At 40.2% G+C, this 18,388-nt stretch overlaps 1 protein-coding gene across 11 annotated transcripts in view; it reads left to right on the top strand.

Annotated features, from left to right (window-relative positions):
* The window catches only part of TSNARE1 (t-SNARE domain containing 1), a 462,499-nt gene that overhangs the window by 385,470 nt on the left and 58,641 nt on the right, over positions 1–18,388 (top strand). For all 11 annotated transcript variants that reach the window (XM_042036010.1, XM_042036008.1, XM_042036001.1 and 8 more), the window contains one exon: positions 16,832–16,947. In XM_042036010.1, the coding sequence (XP_041891944.1) occupies positions 16,832–16,927 (96 nt within the window). In that variant the 3' untranslated portion in view covers positions 16,928–16,947. The remainder of the gene's footprint in view (positions 1–16,831; positions 16,948–18,388) is intronic.

Below are 18,388 nucleotides of genomic sequence, written 5' to 3'. Positions count from 1 at the left end.
TTCTGCTTAACCAGAGAAGGAGGTGTCTTCTCTACAAGGCATCAAGTATCCTGAACACAGAAGTACTTTAGATGCTTCTGCTCCTCTCTCAGATGTGATTGAATTTGGCAAAGAAGTTTTGGAGCGCTTGGCAGCAGGAAAAGGACTGACAAACAGAATACCTGCTTTCCTGCAAATTACAGGCTACTGACAGGGAACATCAATCCTGCTTTAAAAGGATATGTGTAAAAGGACAAAAAAAGATTTAAAAAACATGTAGCTTCAGATTCAATTTTTGTCTGTCAGCAATGATCCCACAGATAATCTGATAAGCATCAACTGTTTGCAACCCTCACTTGTAGGGCAGCATTTTTGGCTCTTTATTCAGGAACTCCCTGTTTGAGAAGTAATTTATACCCACAATTTAACAAAGCATTTTGATAAGATTTAACAGGATTATGGATTAAAAAAAAACCAAACAACTCAACAGTGAACTAAGCAAAGCAGTTCACTGACATTCCCAATTAGTCCTCTTTTAAATGGCAACCACCTACTGCATGGTTTGAATCAGAGACAGAGAATCACAGAATGGTTTGTGTTGAAAGGGGCTTTATCGATCATCCAGTTCCACCCCCCTGCCACAGGCAGGGACACCTTCCACTATCCCGGCTCTTCCACTATCAGCTCCAAGCTCTGTCCAGCCTGGCCTTGGACACTTCCAGGAATGGGGAAGCCACAGCTTCTCTGGGCAACCTGTGCCAGGGCCTCCTGACCTTCACAGTAAAGAATTTCTTCCTAACATCTAATATAAATATCTCTTTTTTCAGTTAAAAACATTCCCCCTTGTCTTATCTATCTGTCCATTTCAAAAGTCCCTCTCCCTCCTTTTTAAAAGCCCTCTTAGTTCCTGGAATGAGGTTTCACTGAAGCCTTCTCTTCTTCTGGCTGAATAACCCAAATTTTCTAAACCTGTCTTCACAGCAGAGGTTCTCCAGTCTCCAGAGAATCTTCATGGCCTCCTCTGGACTCGCTCCAAGAGGTCCAAACCTTTCTTGTGTTGAGGAGCCCAGAACTGGACACAGTGTTCCAGGTGGGATCTCATAGGGGCAGAGCAGTAGGGCACAATCACCTCCCTCGACCTGCTGGTCATACAAAACACAAAAAAAAAGCCAAAAAATGTAGATGCTTTTTCCTATTGTTCAGGCTAGGCTGGATTTCAGCAAGGATTTTTCCTAGCTTCTTATAGACTGCTTATTTGCATCCTAACAGAGAAGCATGCCCTAAACCCAGGAATTTCCCAAGGAAATAAGGTAAAGGAAGCAACCAGGTCTTGGCTATTATAGAAGGTAAAATGCTGGAGAAGTTCACTGAACTGAAAGCCCCAGAAGGGAAAAACCTCCTGTGTGCTGGTCTCTTGTACCTCCAGCACTGCCAGACCCATTTTGAAGAGAAGTCACAATAAATGGCTTCTTCTGCCCAGCTTTGGTTAATGGTGGTTCTGCATCATCAGACTTCTCTGACTGACAGCAAGAAAATATATCCAAAGTGGAAATTGGTGCTCTGCTGAGCAGTGAACATGATCATTTTTTGTCCAATATTTTGCTAAAAAAGAGGGAGCCAAATTCATCAGCCATGGTGTCGAATTTTCCTTTAGAAATTTGATTCTGTGTACTCCATCCATCTTGAACTGGTTTCTGGCAGTTACACAATAAATTCATCATATTTCTGATGGAAAATTTTCTCTGTCCAGCTGTCAAAGTAGTGTTGCCACTTCTGGTATGATTTTTTAGCACTCTGTCATGAATAACCTAAAATCGTACTTTAATTTTATATATATATGTATATTTTCCCCTTTGGGGAATAATTATGTAGTCTAATAGAACTTGGTGCTAAAGCTTTTTCTCTCCTGAAGTTTAAATTGCTTTTTTTTTTTTTTTTTTTCTTCAGAGGCATAATGTATTCCTATTACTCCTTATGGAACACTCTAAACTATTTTCGGCTTACATTTTAATTTCTAGCTTTTCCTCCCCCACTTCCCCACAACAATTGCATCATTTTTTTTTTTGTTGTTGTTTCTTCTTCTAGTTATTAATAAATAAAGACTTGGCTTCATCAGTTCCTTGACATTTTTGCAGACATTCTGACAACAGATTTGAATAAATTATATTATCCAGTGTTAGACAGAGTAATGGCCTATTATGAATGGAGAAAAGCAACACCAGGTGAAGGTTGGCATTTCTGCTCCTGCAGCACGTCAGTGGGTGTTTTATTGAAACCTGTGCTGCTGTAGCAAGAGCCAAACAATAACTGAAGGTGGTGGAACATGCACATCCCTCTGACCTTTTGCTGCACTGTTTCCATGGGAAGAGCTCCTTCTTTCTCCAGCCCACTCTTTTTATCACTGGCTCAACACTTCCCGCAGCTCATTTTGGGTCTCGACATCCAGCGGTAGTACAGTAATCTCTCCAAAGGAATCCAGATTTCCCCCTCCCCGGGCCTAAAGCAGTCACCAACTTTTTCAAGCGTCACCAGACAATCAGCTGTCAACCAGTGCCATCCAATAAAGTCATCCATGATTAATTATTCTTAAATGACAGCAGCATATTGAAACAAGCTGATAGCTGCTGACAGTGGAAATCCAATTAACCTGAATTACTATCTTGATTGTGGCCCAATTAATGTCAGCTGTGCCATGTCAGAAGCGAAGGCTTGGCTAATATAATTGTTTCACTAATTGGTTGCAGAGATTAGTTGATGTGGGCCTGCCCTTACACTGCCTGCTTTTCTTATTTTTACTCCTACCCCAGTGAACATTAGATCTGAGGGAGAAGCATAAGCAGCTTGTTGTCTACAGCTTTTTGCTTGAAGTGGATAAATGAAGTTCTATCTTTGTATACAGTTTGAAAGCTCACAGAGGGTGTAGGGGAGCTGTTAAACTTCTGCAGAGTCTGTTGTGGCCCTTTGCTTCAGTGAGTTTCACTGTGCCCCATCGCTGAGATCCAAAGGGATTATGAGGAATTTCCTTGATACATTCAAGCTGGGATGTGATGTAGTTATGAATTCATGATTTCTCTGGCTGTTAAAGCACATCTAGTGAGCAGCAGGAGGGGTGATAATGGTGAGGGGTGGATTTATTTGTCTTTAGAAATAGAAACTTGAGTCAGAGGTAGCTGGAGGTTTGTTGCTCATGGTGTAATATCTGCCTGGTGCCTTGAGATCAGTTCATCTTCTCAGACCTCTTGTGTAAAGACTGTCCCATATGGCAAATAATTAGGAGCATTAAGAAATGCATTATGACCAATTTTAGGAATGACTCAAGGAGGAAAAGGGTCTGTTGGTGGCTCTTCCAGTTGAAGCACATTACAGTAGCTATTACCACCATCTTTGCCATATCCATTTCCATTCTCCCAGCTCTCCTCTGGTCAGCTTTCAACAGCCATTATGCATTTAAAAGTCACACTTCCATTCATAATGGTTGTACTCGATGATCTTTGAGGTTTTTCTTCAGTCTAAATAGTTATATGATAATATGACTCTGTAAAGGATGAGATAGAAGTGCAAAAAACCAACTGTAGTCTAAGTGTTGCACTGAACCACTTATAATAAGTTGGAGTTTGTGAAGTAGAGCAAGAGAAAACTTTCCTTGATCTCCACCAGAAACGTTAAAATATTCTTTAAAATTACAGACAGGCTTAGACTGATTACCAAATAAGAGGATTATAGTGAAAAAAGGATCTCTAATGACTTAAAGGAGCTAGTATTAAAAAGTTAAACTTGGTAAATTAATATGTTAAGTACAGAGGCTCTGACAAGCAGTAAGGGGAAAATGTACACACATCCATACAGATATCTATATGGGTTTTTCCCCATGTGCAGCTCAACTATTTAAGCTCTTGTCATAGATGCTGGAAGAAAAGGAATGGAGAGTTAAAAGCTTTGATCAGCTGCATGTAAAAAAAGCTGGGACACTTCACAAGTCCAGAAGTTCCCTTCACTTCTCCAGACTCTTCAAAAATATCTGGTTTCTTCAATGTCAACCTCAAAAAAAAAATCTGTAAGCGGGACCTCCCTGGAGATATCTGTCTTTGAGTTGTTCTCCAAATAGCACCAGGGCATAATCTCCCATGGAGGTTTCAGTTTAGGTGGAAGTGCTCAGAACTACTTTAGAAACTTTCTCAGAGCTTCAAACCAGTCATTCAGTCCAAGTTTCAGGACTTTGGGAGAATTTGTCGATAAGTTTGGGAGGATTTTCAGATCAGCTTTATCCTAAAGAGTGATTAATGTCCTCATCTTCTCAACAGTGTAGGAGAACCACTCACCACATTTTTAAGAAAACCATGTAACAAACTGAACTACATATACCCCTTTTTAACTTAACTTAGTTGGCAGTTTATTAATTTGTTGTCTGTGCATCTCTAAGAATATTTCTGTAGGTGGTATGTAATTTAAATTTCTTTTCCTTGGCTAAAAGTTAGTTATGGTTGAGTGACATGTTGCCTCTTGGCTGCATGTCCCGGGTTCTACGATTCTGGAGAATCCCATCTCTCTGCTGTTTTGTTACTTGGAGGAAATGCTTACAAGTTGTTTGTTCCTTACACAGCATAACTGGATGAAGTGGATGAGCTTTCTAATCTGAACCTGGCTCCAAATTGGCACCATGACAGAAATCATAAACACAAAGATATGTTGGATTTAATACATTTCATTGCTTTCTGCCCCTTTCCATGCTTGCAATGAGATAAAACTCAAACATGAAAACTGTTTTCACTTCCATCCTTATAGACCTGTAATTTAAGTTAATTCTCTCTTTTCCAGCCTGTCCTCTCATTGCTGTGAGGGATTGATATGCTCTGTAGGACAGACTGTTGGCACTGTGCTTTGTGACATTCCCAGAGCTCTATTATGTTGTCTATCACAGTCGAGTTATTCCTACACACTTCACGTAAGAAGCCCTTTGTGCTGGTAGAGCTGACAAGACTCTGCCTAGACACGGGGACAGAGGTTCTGACCAGCAAAGTCAGGCTCCAAGGCTATTTGTGAAGCAATGCTGATATTCCATTATTTGTTACAATCATCTCTTTTATTCAGAATCCATTACAATTTGCAATTACACAATGATTTTGACATAGATGCAGGAAACTCTCGGCTTTGATGGCAGTGAATAATTCAGAATGCTCTGAATGCTGTCTCATTGCCAGGGATTGAGGAACAGTGAAACATTTTGACCTCTGGTCATTCTCAGCTTTCATATTCATTGTCCACCTTAGCTTAGATCAGACAAAACTCCACTTTAGGGTGTATCTAAGGATGATGCCAAGAGCTTAAAATGGTTGTCTGAGAGATGAAGGAAGGGACAAAAACTCATTCCTCTGTAATATGAGCTCCAGTGTCATATCCATAACTCTATTGTGTGACTACATAATGAAGTGCTTTCATCCCAGAAAGTTTTAAAGGTTTTAAGTTAGAAATGGCTGAAACAGTTGACCTAAAACGAAACCAAAGAAAAACGCAACCCTGTAAAACCTGGCTATTTAAAAAAAACAGTGTTTGTGTGTTGATCTTGGCAAATAATGGCTCCATCGTCACAGGTGTCACTATATTTGCTCTATTCATTTAATGAAGTCACATCCCTGATGTTAGATGGAAAATGAGGAAGGAAGAAGTTAAATTACTTATAAATGGTCACGTAACAATTTAATGAGAAAATGTACTCTGCCTGTAGAGTTGCCCTCATTGCCTGCTATTTTGAGATTTATTTATTTTGTATTTATGTTTGTCATGGTTTGAAGGTTCAACCCACTACAATATTTGAATGCTGTTCTTACAAGTCCTGAACTCTGCTCTTTGACATTCCCTGGATCTCCATCTGTTAAACTGAGCAGCAAACCTCAGGAGAATACTGTCTCACACAAGATTTTCCAATACTTTGTGCTTTCTCCTGGAGTCAGGAGTTCAATATCAACTCAGGCTACCTCCTGCCATTTGTGCATTTAATCCACCAGAAAAATGAAAATGAAAAAAACAATAGAGAGTCAAAATACTCTTCAAACCTTGAAGAACTTGTTTGATTTTAAACAAAGGCTTAGATCAGATATTTTGACAACCTAACTAGTTCTCTGTGGCTTCTACAGAAAATCAAGCTGCCTCAAATTTAATTCTGTGCCACCCAGTAAAATGATATGGAAGCTCTATTTCTTACTGGTGTTACATGAGGTGTGACTTTATCCACTTCTTTTTTGTGACAGACATAAGTACGTAGTAAAATGGAAATATCCTTTTGTCATTTAGCAATTATTAAAGATTCTCAGCTTTTATGTCTCAGCTCTACTTTGAACAGGTGAAGACTCACATTTATAAAAGTATTAATGGGTTTAAGAAGCTGTAAACTAGCTTTTATTAGTCTGCATTAGGCAAACTGTGGGGTGTGCCTTCCTTGTGTTCCTAGGACGCAACTTACTGCTTTTCACAAGGAAGATTTTCATGCCTGGACTCCAGGTAATTTCCTCACTTTTCCTTAGTCCTTTGCTCCCAAGTATCCTGCACAGTGCAAAGGAGCAGCAGGGACATGGTGGGTACTTGTGAATATTTTCTACACTCTTTGGATTTCAGTACCAGGAAAAAAAACCAAAACAATTTACTGTATTTAGAGGTCTGTTTAAAATTCAGTGGAACAGAAGTTCAGCTCTGTTTTATGACACTATGAAATAATGCAGGGTAGTTTGTGCCTGTCAACCACTGCTTGACACGCTGATGATGGGAATATTTTAGTAGTGGTAAAGATAGGAGTGATGTTGATAGTGGTGAGCAAAGCTTGTAGGAAGTAATGTTCTATATTAAATCAATGGACATAGTAAACAAAATAACAAAAAGATTTTTCCCAGCCACATCAATAAATCTAACAGCAACACAGACGCTAAACACTGCCTGTTATGGTTCTGTGACATTTTTTCTCTGGAGAGTCATCTTCTCCTAACTCTGAGGCATTAATGGCACAGTACTTCATGAAACTCTTTCCAAAATTTAGTTTTACTTGTGATTCCTAGGGCTGGGAGGAGCTTTTTGTGGATCAGTTACTGTAATGTACTGACTTCTATTGATGTACACAGATACCTTCTGGTGGTAGGGTCAGGCCAGCTTAGACCTTCAGTTGTTTGGTGCCTGAAGACTTTCGCTGAGGATAATTTATCTTAATTACTGGTGAGATTTGAAGGCAAATTTTAGTTCAAGAACACAGTGTTTTGAAGACAGAGAACTTTTCTTTCCGTTCCAGCATGAACAACATTGTTATATGACAAGAGGAAATGGCCTCAAATTGTGCCAGAAGAGGTTTAGGTGGGATATTAGGAAAAGTTCCTGAACTAAAAGGGTTGTCAAGCCCTGGAAAAGGCTGCCCAGTGAAGTGTTGGAGTCACCATCCCTGGCAGGATTTAAAACACGTGTAAATGGGACATGGCTTAGTGGTAGCCTTGGCAGTGGAGGGTTAATGGTTGGACTTGATGGTCTTAGAGGTCTTTCCCAACCAAATGATTCTGTGATTCTTTTTCTACTACCCCCTGGAAGTGCCCTTGTTTTCTTTATTTGACATTTGCATTTGTCTGAGGATGTTCAAAAGATCCTTCATGGCTGATGTTCCACCCTTTTAGAAAGTATATTATTTTTATCAGAATTTTCAAATGAAAATGTTGCCTCTAGCTATACACAGCGTAGTGAGGAGAAATTCTTAACTTATTTGGACCAGAGTCTCATCAGAGTACACTGGAGTTAAGCCAGACTAAATACTTTTTTTGTCTCTGGTCCTTATGAGATTCTGCAGAGTTTGACTTGGTTGTTGTTGGCAAAAGGGGCCAGTTTGTGGGGGGGGGTGGGCTCAAGTGTTTTTGGGGGCAGAGGTTGAGCTGGTTTGAGAATTAAGACTTTCTGCCCTGAAAGAGAAACTGATAAGTGATGTTGGTCAAAGGCTAGATGAACTGATGGGCTCAAAATGCTGAGATTGGCAGCATAATGAGCCAAAATCTGTCATTTCCACTCCTTCCAAGTAGTCCCATTCATAAAATAATATAATCTTACTAATAAACACAGCTCAGCAGGAAGGTTTTCTTTGAGCACTGCACAGCTTTAATGTGGTCAAATCATTCTCTCTCTGCTCTGCTCCCTTGCCGTGTTTCTCCCTTGCCGGGTTTGAATTGCTGGGGCAGTTCAGTTGTCTCTGAATCTGCTTGTGTGGGGCTTTTAAGCATCTCAAGGTGGTTTCTGCAAAAGTATAAGCGCTTGTTTTGCTACATTGGGTGAATTCTGATTTGGGAAATGCGGTCTCTGGTGTTTCAGGTGCACACGCCAGTCATTACCTGCTTTAAATTGCTGGCTGGGTTTGCTGTGTAGAACTCAGACAGCTGCCAGAGGTAGGTGGCTTCATTCCAGAGCTGGTAAAAAGATAATCCTCTTTATAGTGAATTTGTAAATCACGTTGGAGGTTTGCTGCCTTGAAAGGCGTGCTGGAAATGTAAGCCATTATCATGTGTTATTACAAATGATGTCTCAGCCATTAGAAAAACAAGTGTATTAGGGGAATATTAAGATTGCTAATTCAAGCATTCAGAAGGTAGAAAATGCAGCAATTAAATCTGTGTGTACAGGCTCAACATCAGCCCCTGTCAGCTTTTAGGCAAGTCAACACAGAAAGCATTGTGCTGCCATCCTCATCCTGATCGATGTGGCAGATGGTGAAAATTATCTCAGATTTTAAACTAGTGAAGAGTGTACATGAATAAGGGTTTGAGAGAAGTCATATCTTTCCTAAACTGAGCCAAATTTCCCAGAAATACTAAAATGAGCACCCTCATCAAAGGGACAATCCCCTTTCTCCCCATTCCTTATTACAGAGGACAAGGGAAAATGGCTTCAAGTTGCACCAGGGGAGGTTCAGGTTGGACATTAGGGAAAATTTATTCACTGAAAGAATGATCAAGCACTGGAACAGGCTGCTCAGGGATGGGGTGGAGTCACCATCCCTGTAAGTGTTCAAAAAACAAGTAGATGTGGCACTTCTCGATATGGTTTATTGGGCAAGGTGATGATCGGCCAAAGGTCAGACTCGATGGTCTTGGAGGTCTTTTCCAACCTTAATGATTCTGTGATTTTTCCCCAAAGCAGGGAGGCACTAGAGAAAATGTGTCCATTTTCTTTTTCAGGGTGGGACACTTAGACATTTTTCAATAGTTTTCTTCTTTGATTTGGCTGGCATGTTTTAATTTAAAAGGAATAGTTTTTAATAGCTTAAAGGAAAAGCTTTTAATAGCTTTTAATTTTGAGGTAGATTCCAGGTGTGGAAATCCAGTCCTAGATGGTTATCCCTGGCTAAATAAGTGGCAGAAAATACAGTCTTGCTGTAGGATATGCTGAGGAATCAGATCTGTAGATGGCACTTGGCTTCACTTGGGATATAGCATAGAAACATGTGGAATCATGGAATAGTTTGGGTTGGAAAGGACCTTAGAGATCATCCAGTTCCATCCCTGCTGCCATAAGCAGGGACACTCCCCATAGATCAAGTTACTGAGGGCCCCATCCAACCTGGCCTTGAACACTTCCAGAGAAATACGTGAAGAAATGTAATTAATAAGAAGGGAATAATGAAGAGACTTATGGGGAATGGGAATACTGCACAGAATGAGTGGAAAGCAGCAAATACACAGACACAGCTTCATAAAGGAAAGTGTGGAATCAGTCCAAATGACGTGGAAGTGAAGGCCCAAACACAATATGTCAAAGCCAAGTGATCTATTTCCTTGCTGCTGTGGGCTGGCCTTTCCCTGTTGCTCTCATATCTTCTGGGTTTTATTAATATGTAACTTGTCTACTTTGTTCTCATTTAAAAACACTGTAAGTGCTTAATAATATTCCTGGCCTTTTCTAGCCTGCCTGCAGAAGCAGTGATATTTGATAGCAAATTCATTGTGGCTCTATAAGGAAGCTATACCATAAAGGTCACCAAATTTGGTCAGTGCGTTTTAATTTGTACGCACGTTAAAGGTCAGGTTCCTCCCTTCCACTGCAATAACACAGAGTGTTTACTCTCTTATCAGAGCTGATTGTGTATGGCTTAGCTAACGGATCTTATCAATGCTAATAATAATAATAACAATAATAAGAGTAATAATAATGAAAGTAATGTTGCAAGTGCAAGGGGACTTTTTCCCCTCTGTATATTTACATAATTCTTGGAGGTACACACATCTACAAAGTCTGATTTTCTGCTGTGTTTCTCCAATATTTCCTTTTCCTCTCCCATGAGAACTCCCCAGCCTTCAGCAGAGCTTCCGCTATTGTCCATTGGAATGACAGTTTCAGATTCATAATATCATCTCTGTATAAACACGTCCAAATGTAATTAAGAACCTGGGCTCTCAATCCAGCAGACCTGAAATTAGCTTTCAAAATGCATATTAAGGGCATAGACAAATGCTTTCATGAAATTCCAAATGACCTCTGAGGTCAGGGTGAACAAAATTGTGTGAACCTCTTTAATGTCACAAAACTCTCTACAGAGATTTGCATATAAAATGAACCATTTTATGTCAAACAGATTTGTTAATCTTACAATAAAGGAAGCAGCACTTGAAAATTAATCAGGGTGGGTTTTCATTGCCCAACAGAGGCCCTTAAAAGGACCTGACCTGGTAACTGGAGGCTCTTATTGTGTGGTTGCTAAATTTAATAATTTTTGTTGTTATCTGCTGAATGGGTTTGCAGGAAATAAATTTCCAGAGCAGATTAGTCTGCAATGGTTTCTTTGCTCGCGTAGTGGAATTGTACTTTCAGAAGTTCTTGCAGTCCTAGCTCATTTCAAAAAAGCATCATGATTTGTTCATTATTTTAAAATTGCATTTAAAATATGGGTAAGCCTCTCTGAAAGTAAAATGGGTTGTCTTATCGGGACTTTTGGCATTGAGTACATGGCTAGATTTTTGCTTGCTCACCATAATAACCTAAGAAGTGATAATGAAGAAGTTGACTTTTTTCCTCTAAGACAGTCTTGCTCATAAAACCAAAGTCTGAAAAGCCCAGGGTATTTCCAGGCCTGTTCCTAGGCCTCTCTCCTAAACTGGACAAAAGGAGTCTGAGGGAAGACCTTATTGCTTTCTAAAACTCCCTGCAATGAGATTGCAATGAGGTAGGGGTCAATCTCTTCTCCCAGGTAACAAGTGATGGGCCAAGAGGAAATAGTCTCAAATTGTAACAGTGGAAGTTTAGATTGGGTATTAGGAAGAAAATTCTTCACAGAAACTGTTGTCAAGCATTGGAAGAGGCTGCCCAGGGAAGTGGTGGAGTCACCTTCCTTGGAGTTGTTAAAAAGCCTGTGGATATTAAACTCGAGGACATGGTTTAATGGTGAACATGGTGGTGCTTGCTGGGTTGATGGTTGGACTTGGTGATTGTAAAGGTCTTTTCCAATCTTAACAATCCTATTTTTCTATGAATGTTTATATTATTTGACACTGCAGGAGGGAGGGACAGAGTCATGTGGTCTTGAGTTAACCCTCTTGGACAAAGCTCTTTGGTTACTGTCATCATCCTTATCCCAGTGCCAGGACTGAGACCTGGGAGAGGTGGAATAAAGGTGGGATACTCGAGAGATTAATTGAGCTAATAAAAGAAACCTGCCCGATTTTTTCCTGCAGAAGACCTAGAAAATGCCCCAGCCACGAAGTTGTAGGGTTTATCTTTGCTCTGAAGTGGTGTCACATGCTCTGATGTTCCCAGAATAGAGCAGTTGTTTTAGTACAAATCCCTGTCTGAACTAAAATTCCTGTTTCTAGGGATTTTCACCTCCTTTGTGGAGGCAGTTGAGAAATCTCAACCTCCCAGCCTTACAGTCCATAATGTAACAAATCCACAGAGGGTAGAGAAGCTCAATGCTGCTTTTTTTGTTTTGTTTTATTTTTTGGGGTTTTTTGGTTTTTTTCTATTCAATATAAATACTGGAAAAAGAGTTTCCTTTAGCCTCTTCTATTATTTATGCTTGCCCTCAGCTAGTTTTTGAATCCTTAGCAAGATAGCATTTTTTTTTCCTCCTTGTAAATGGTTTGCTTAGGAATTTCCAAGATGAAACTTGCTTTTCTGGGCCTGGGGCCGTAATGGGCTTTAATGGGTTTTAATTACTTAACTATCTGTTGTGACATAATTAAAATATCTTTAAACATTTCACCCCCAAGAAATAAATATCTTCTAGGCTATAAAATATGACTTGCAGCTTAATTTTTTGAAACAATGAGGGAAAGGTTTCTTCCAGGCTCAGTCACATCCAGCTTGCCTGTCAATATAAAGTGCTTCTCAGCTGTGTCCCTAAATAGCCTTGCTCGTTTCTTCCCTGCTTTTCACTCCTATTTCACATGTGTGTTTAAAGAGCCTCTGTCAGGATTAAAATATATCTTTACTTATTTTACTAAAAAACCCTGAGAGCCCAGAAAAAAACAGCTGTAAAAAGCCATTACATCTTGCTACAGGATTCGAATTTTTTTGGTCCCATGTTGCATCCTTTTCATCTTGGGAGAATGTGTACAAAGAAAATCGATTAGCTCCAATTTAGTCAACAAATTCTAGGTGTTATGGGAAATGGACTTACAACAGGTTGGGACAGAGCTATAAAACCAGAGCAGTGCTGCTGCATAGCACTCAAGGTTTAGAATAAGCTAAGATAATTAAAATGAAATCAGATAGTGGGTTTATAATTATTTCTCATACATTTTCCAGCAGAAGATAATCTTGTAGCTTTGAACTTTTCCCAAACTGAGCCTGAAGTTGTTTGTTGCATTGACTTCTCTATCTCTATTTAAACACTCACTTTAACAGATAGTTAAAGGGAGTTGGTGTTTTCCAAAGTGAGTTCCAAGATGCATGTTTCCCTGGGAGGAACATGTTTTTTGGGAGGTTTTGTTAAATTCCAGAAGCTGCTGTATGTGGACAGAGTTTTGCAATATAACAGGACAAACACTGGAGAAAGCAGCCATAGATTTTTGTGACCTCCAGAAGTGTTTGGCAAAAACTCCAGGTCTCTGGGAAAAACAAACAAACAAACAAACAAACAAACAACAAAACAGTTATTCCCTCAGGTTTTCTGGATACTTTTTGAAGTGAAGAGCTTCCAAATTTTGTTTGTACCAAGAGTGCCCCTCAGCTGTTGATCCATCTGCTGTGCCAGTGGTCCTGGATATATCTTGTCTGGAAACATCTAAGAATGCTCCAAATCCAAGAAGAAGATTCTGGGCAAAATGGTCTTAAAATGCCCCTCTGAGGAACCATGGGTGTGGTTGCAGGAACTGAGAGGAGGTCACATTGCCTCAGAGCTTCCAGGAAAGTCAAGGAAGATAGGGAATAGGAATAATGCACAGTGTGAGAGAAGGATCCTCAGCAGCTGAGGGAAGAAAGAGCTGGGAGAAGATGAGTGAAATCAACTGCGTATTAGTCAGATGTGTGGGAAATGCTGTAAAAATGCAAAGCTCCCTGAAGAATTATGCTGTAAAATAAATGATTCACTTTGCAGGTGGTTTGGCTTTTTGTGGGTTGTTTTGGTTTTGTTTTTTTTTTTTAATTTTGCCTCAGCTTTTCTGTGGCTGTGGTTCTGTTATTCTGAGACTACTAAAATTGTGGCAGAAACCTTGTAGTGTCTGTCTCGGGGCAGTGAAGAACTTGTCCTGGTGAGAAATCCTGTTACATGTTTGGAAACAGTTTTCCATTGCCATATAAGTGTAGATTAACTTTGATTCAAGGTGTGGTATCATAAATCACATTTGCTTTTTATTCTTTTTTTTTATTCCTTTGGAAAACTGGAACTCTCTTGAGATCAGCTGTACTTTCACCCATGGAATGTGTCCCTTCTTCTTCCACTTGAAATAGATATAACCTAATCACTGCATTGATGTTTGGGATAAAAAGTATTAATTATAGGAATCTGCTGTCATGGAAACCCCATTAAAAAATTAGGATCTTTACATTAACTGAAAGCTTTGCATGGTCTCGTGTGAACATGACTTTAGATAGATGTCCTAAAAAAACTTGAGTAGATAAGTAACATTTCTAAACATGTATGATGCACACAGCATAATAATTATTCCCTTACTGAATAAGGCAGAAATCCTACTTTAGAGGGAGGGGAATAATTGCTCCCATATATGCATACATGGAAAACACAAACTCTGGAATGTCTCAGCTGCTCAGTGCTTACATTTCTGATGTTGCTGTGCTTCCAGTGTGTGATGGTTACTTCAGGGTTATTAAAAAACTCTTTGAAAAACTCATTAAAAGGGATGTGTTTATTTTGTCTCTCAATTTCCCTCAAGAACGGCAGTGAGGCATTAAGGCATCATTTATAATCTCAGTTTGTCAATCAGATTCTGTTAACCTAAATTAGGGATAATAAGCAGAGTTAAGATGTAATGTTATTATTTATGTTGCTTATTGGTGTATATTTATGTAATATTCAGGTGAGGGTGCCCATACCACAGCACTCAGATTCTGTCTGGGGAAGAGGATCTGTTCAACACCCTCTGTGCTTGTGTCTTTCTCCTCTGATAAAGGCAGGGAAAGGGTCCCAGGAGCTCACAGAAATTCAGGCTGGTCCTCTCCACAGGACAGGCTTGGTGAGCTCCACGGGCTATCATAAAATCATAGAGTATTAAGGCTGGAAAAGACCTCCAAGATCATCCAACCTTTGTGCCAAGTCTCATTGAAGGGATTCTTTCAAGGCCCTTCCTGAAGCAGGGTGTGCACTTGTGCAGTGAAGGGAGATGCTGCTTTTGCTCATCTATCAGTATTTTTCTAACCCAGTGACAAAAAGCTGGGGTGATGGTATCCTGCCACGCTTCCTCAGGATCTGTAGGAAAGGTGATGTGTTCAGGCAGGGATCAGAAGCTGCTTCTACTGCTCCACCAGCATGTACAGATTTATGGCTGGAGACTAAAGAAATTCAAAGAATTCAACATTTTCCTTATTGAAATATAAAATAAGGAAAAAAACCCAATGCAACAAAACTAGGAATAAACAGGAGAATCCTGCCACGGGATATACAGCTGTGAAGGACAGTTATACTAAATCTGCTAGGAGATATTTAAAGAACAGGAATAATTATCCTGACTTTCCAGCCAGGACAAGCTCATAAAATATGAACCAGATCCCAGGATTCAGGCTGGGCTGCATCTCTCCCGCCCTCTGATCAGTCTCAGTCTGTTTATGGTTTAGTTGGTTAAAAACAAGGAAAAAGGGAATGGAGAAGAGACTATGCAAATGCAAAATAAGAGTGACTAGGACTTTGTAGTGCTAGAAAGAGCAAAAGAAGGGAATCTCTCTGCCAAGGGAGTGATGGAAAAGCCATGTGAAGTGATAACTGTGCAGTCTTTGAAGCGCTTATTGGGACTATCTGAGAATGCTGCTTGAAGCTAAATGACCCATTAGCATCCTCTGCTGACCAAACACAGGCTCTGACATTTTAGAAGTGGGCAAGGACATCCAAGTGCCTTTGAAAGTCTGCAGTTTGAAGCAGAGGTTTCCTGGTTTGACTTGGAATTAATGAAGGTTAAAATTGTAGGGGAGGCAGTAGCAAGTCTGTTGTCTCATGGGCTGAGCTTTCAGGATGCCCTGCAATTACTCCTCAGGAAATTAAAGCGTCAGGTGAGGATCCACTATGAAGAAACATCCATTTGTGTGTGTAAAAAATAAAAAAGAGAATCAGAGAATGAGAGAATGTTTTAGGTTGGAAGGGACCTTAAAGACCATCCAGTTCCAACCCCTGCCATGGGGCAGGGACATCTTCCACTAGACCAGGTTGCTCCATCCAACCTGACCTTGGACACTTCCGGGGATGGGGCAGCTACAGCTTCTCTGGGCAACCTGTGCCAGGCCCTCACCAGCCCCACAGTAATTTCTGTGAGCCTTTGTCCACCCATATTCTCCCCCAAGAGTCACAGTAAACTGATGGAAAAGTGTGAATAAATCTGTGCCCCAAAGTAGGGGTTTGGGAAGGGGAATAGTGTCCCTTCACACACTCCCTCTGAGCACACCTGACAAGAAGCTCTTTCTTCACATGTGCACGTGGAATGATATATTTAAAACACCTTTTTTTCTCTTCCAAACCAAAGAAAACGTATCTATTTGAATGATTGAAAAACTGATGGAGAGCCACGATGATTCCCTGATTATCTGCTAGGGAGGCAGGACAGTACAGCATTTTAATGTGAGAAAAAATAATATCTGGAAATCCACACTTTGATGAAAGCACCAGTTTGGTTGGTGGTTGATTCTGGAAGACAGGTCATGAATCACAGTTCCCTGCTGGAAGTGCTTCTCCAGCTTGTTTGGGCACTGAGAGGGAATGGAACACTGGGTTTGGAGCACCAATGGAAGAGATGAATCGCCTGTCTTTTGCAGTACAAGAGACCAAAACATCCATAGAACAGAAGAGCTGGGAAACAATGGCTCTGTGGGAAATGCAGTGCAGTGCAGAGTGGTGTAACGCAGTTAGAGAAGGATCCAAGGCAGACTGGGAGACCTGATTGCAGCAGTTAGGGGAAGGAAAGGAAGGGAAAGTGGGTAGCAGCAGTAATATTAAGATAATCTGATCCTGAAAAGCCTGAAAATTTAGAGTAACATAGTGATTTAAGCAGCAAGAAAGTAGTGGAGAAAAGTGGATTGTATGGACGAGGAAGAATCTGGATTATATGGAAGGATAAGTCAGTCCAAAAAAGTAGACAACTTCTCTATGTTGCTTCTTATTCCAAACCATTCTTCCAGTGGAAAAATAACAACATTTCTCTGTGGATTTAATCTCCATGAATTCATTTCTTTGTCTTTCTCCTCTCAGCTACGAGCCAGGAAGATGAAGTGCTGCCTTCTCTCCATCGCTTTGGCCGTTCTGCTGCTCATTGTCATAATCATTGCAGTCTCCGTCAAGCGCTGACCTGGTTGAGGTTTGCACAGGTAAAACCCTTTAACCAAATCTTTTATCAAACTCTAAGGTGGCTGAGAGACAGTTTAAAAAGCTAATCATGGTAAGAAAAAATATCTTCACCTGCAGAGTCAGGTCTGGCCTTCTAAAATATTTTCTTTTAAAGGGTATTAGAAATATTCTTAATGGATCCTTAAAATTAAGCCAAGGTGATATTCCAACAAAACATCATATGACTCTTTCCTCTACTGTTTGTGTCATGTTTGATTTTACATGAATCTTGTAGCACTGCTAACTAATGGATACTAATTTTTAGGATTAAGAGTTAGAAATGCAGAAGGAGTGTTAAAGACTCCCGGCTGAAGCAGGGTGAGGGGCAATCCAACAGCCCAGAGGTGTTTCCAAGAGCTTTGTCTTCTGAGATGTTCCAGAGACCCTCCTGAGGAGCAGGAAGACAAACAACTGGAGATTTTAGTAGGGATGAAAAATAAAAATGGAATTTTGGTGAACTTTGCTCTGGACCTACCCCTAAAAGGAATATTGGTCTCTAGTAAGAGGATTGGACTGTAATTTATGAATACAGGTGAGATATCAAAGCAACTTCATCCTATTAGTGAAGTTTCACCTATAGTATGTTTACTTTGTAAAACAAAATCTGCTTTAAGTGTCAAGTATAAGACCCAAAACCCCTTTTATTTTCCTTTCTTTTCCCTCATTGCCCTGGGAGAATGACTCATCAATTATTTCTGGTATTCTCCTTCTGATGCAAAGCATGTCTGGGTCTCTCTTCCTTAGAAAGCTACCAGGCCATTATTCAAGGAGAGCATATCAGATTTACAGATTTTCTATTCCCAAAGGGGAGCTGTGTGCCTGCTGCCAGGGCAGGGGTTCCACCTGGTAAAGCCAGAGCCCAAAAGCACCAATGGGACTTTTCCTGCAGGCAGCAGCTTTCCTGTGAAACTCTCCTAGGGAAAGCGCATGGGATTGAGAGATTTTGTTAATTCTTTTGTTTAACAAGGGTTCAGTGCTACTTGAGAATGCTCTCCTTCCACCTGAGGATAAGGCTTCTAATGTGCCTTCTTTCCACTGGAAAATAAAAAGGGTTGGTTCAAAACCATCACAGAAAGATGATTCTTCACACTTCTAAAGCTCTGGAACTTCTTCTGCCATGACATTGTGGACGTCAAAATTTGGGTATAAGAAGGAATTGTACAAACCAAAGAAAGAAAAACAAAGTTGTTGAAGGATGTCAAGAACCATCTCCCTGGTTTGCATGAGGATGATCACAAGCCCTACATCATTGCTAGGAGAACCAGACAGAAATATTTTGCTACCCTTGAATGTTCACTTAGTTTGGCCAGCCCTGATATGAGGATGATATCAGTGAAATGGTCCTTTAATTGATTGAATATTGATGCTAAAGCACTTCTTTCTTTCTTTCTTTCTTTCTTTCTTTCTTTCTTTCTTTCTTTC

This window comes from Corvus kubaryi, unplaced genomic scaffold (genome assembly GCF_017639235.1).
Source record: "Corvus kubaryi isolate FWS band 111438036 unplaced genomic scaffold, C.kubaryi_AGA036_p1.0 37385, whole genome shotgun sequence".
Taxonomy (NCBI): Eukaryota; Metazoa; Chordata; class Aves; order Passeriformes; family Corvidae; genus Corvus; species Corvus kubaryi.
The sequence above is the reverse complement of the archived record's forward strand: the minus strand, read 5'-3'. Positions and strand labels throughout refer to the sequence as shown.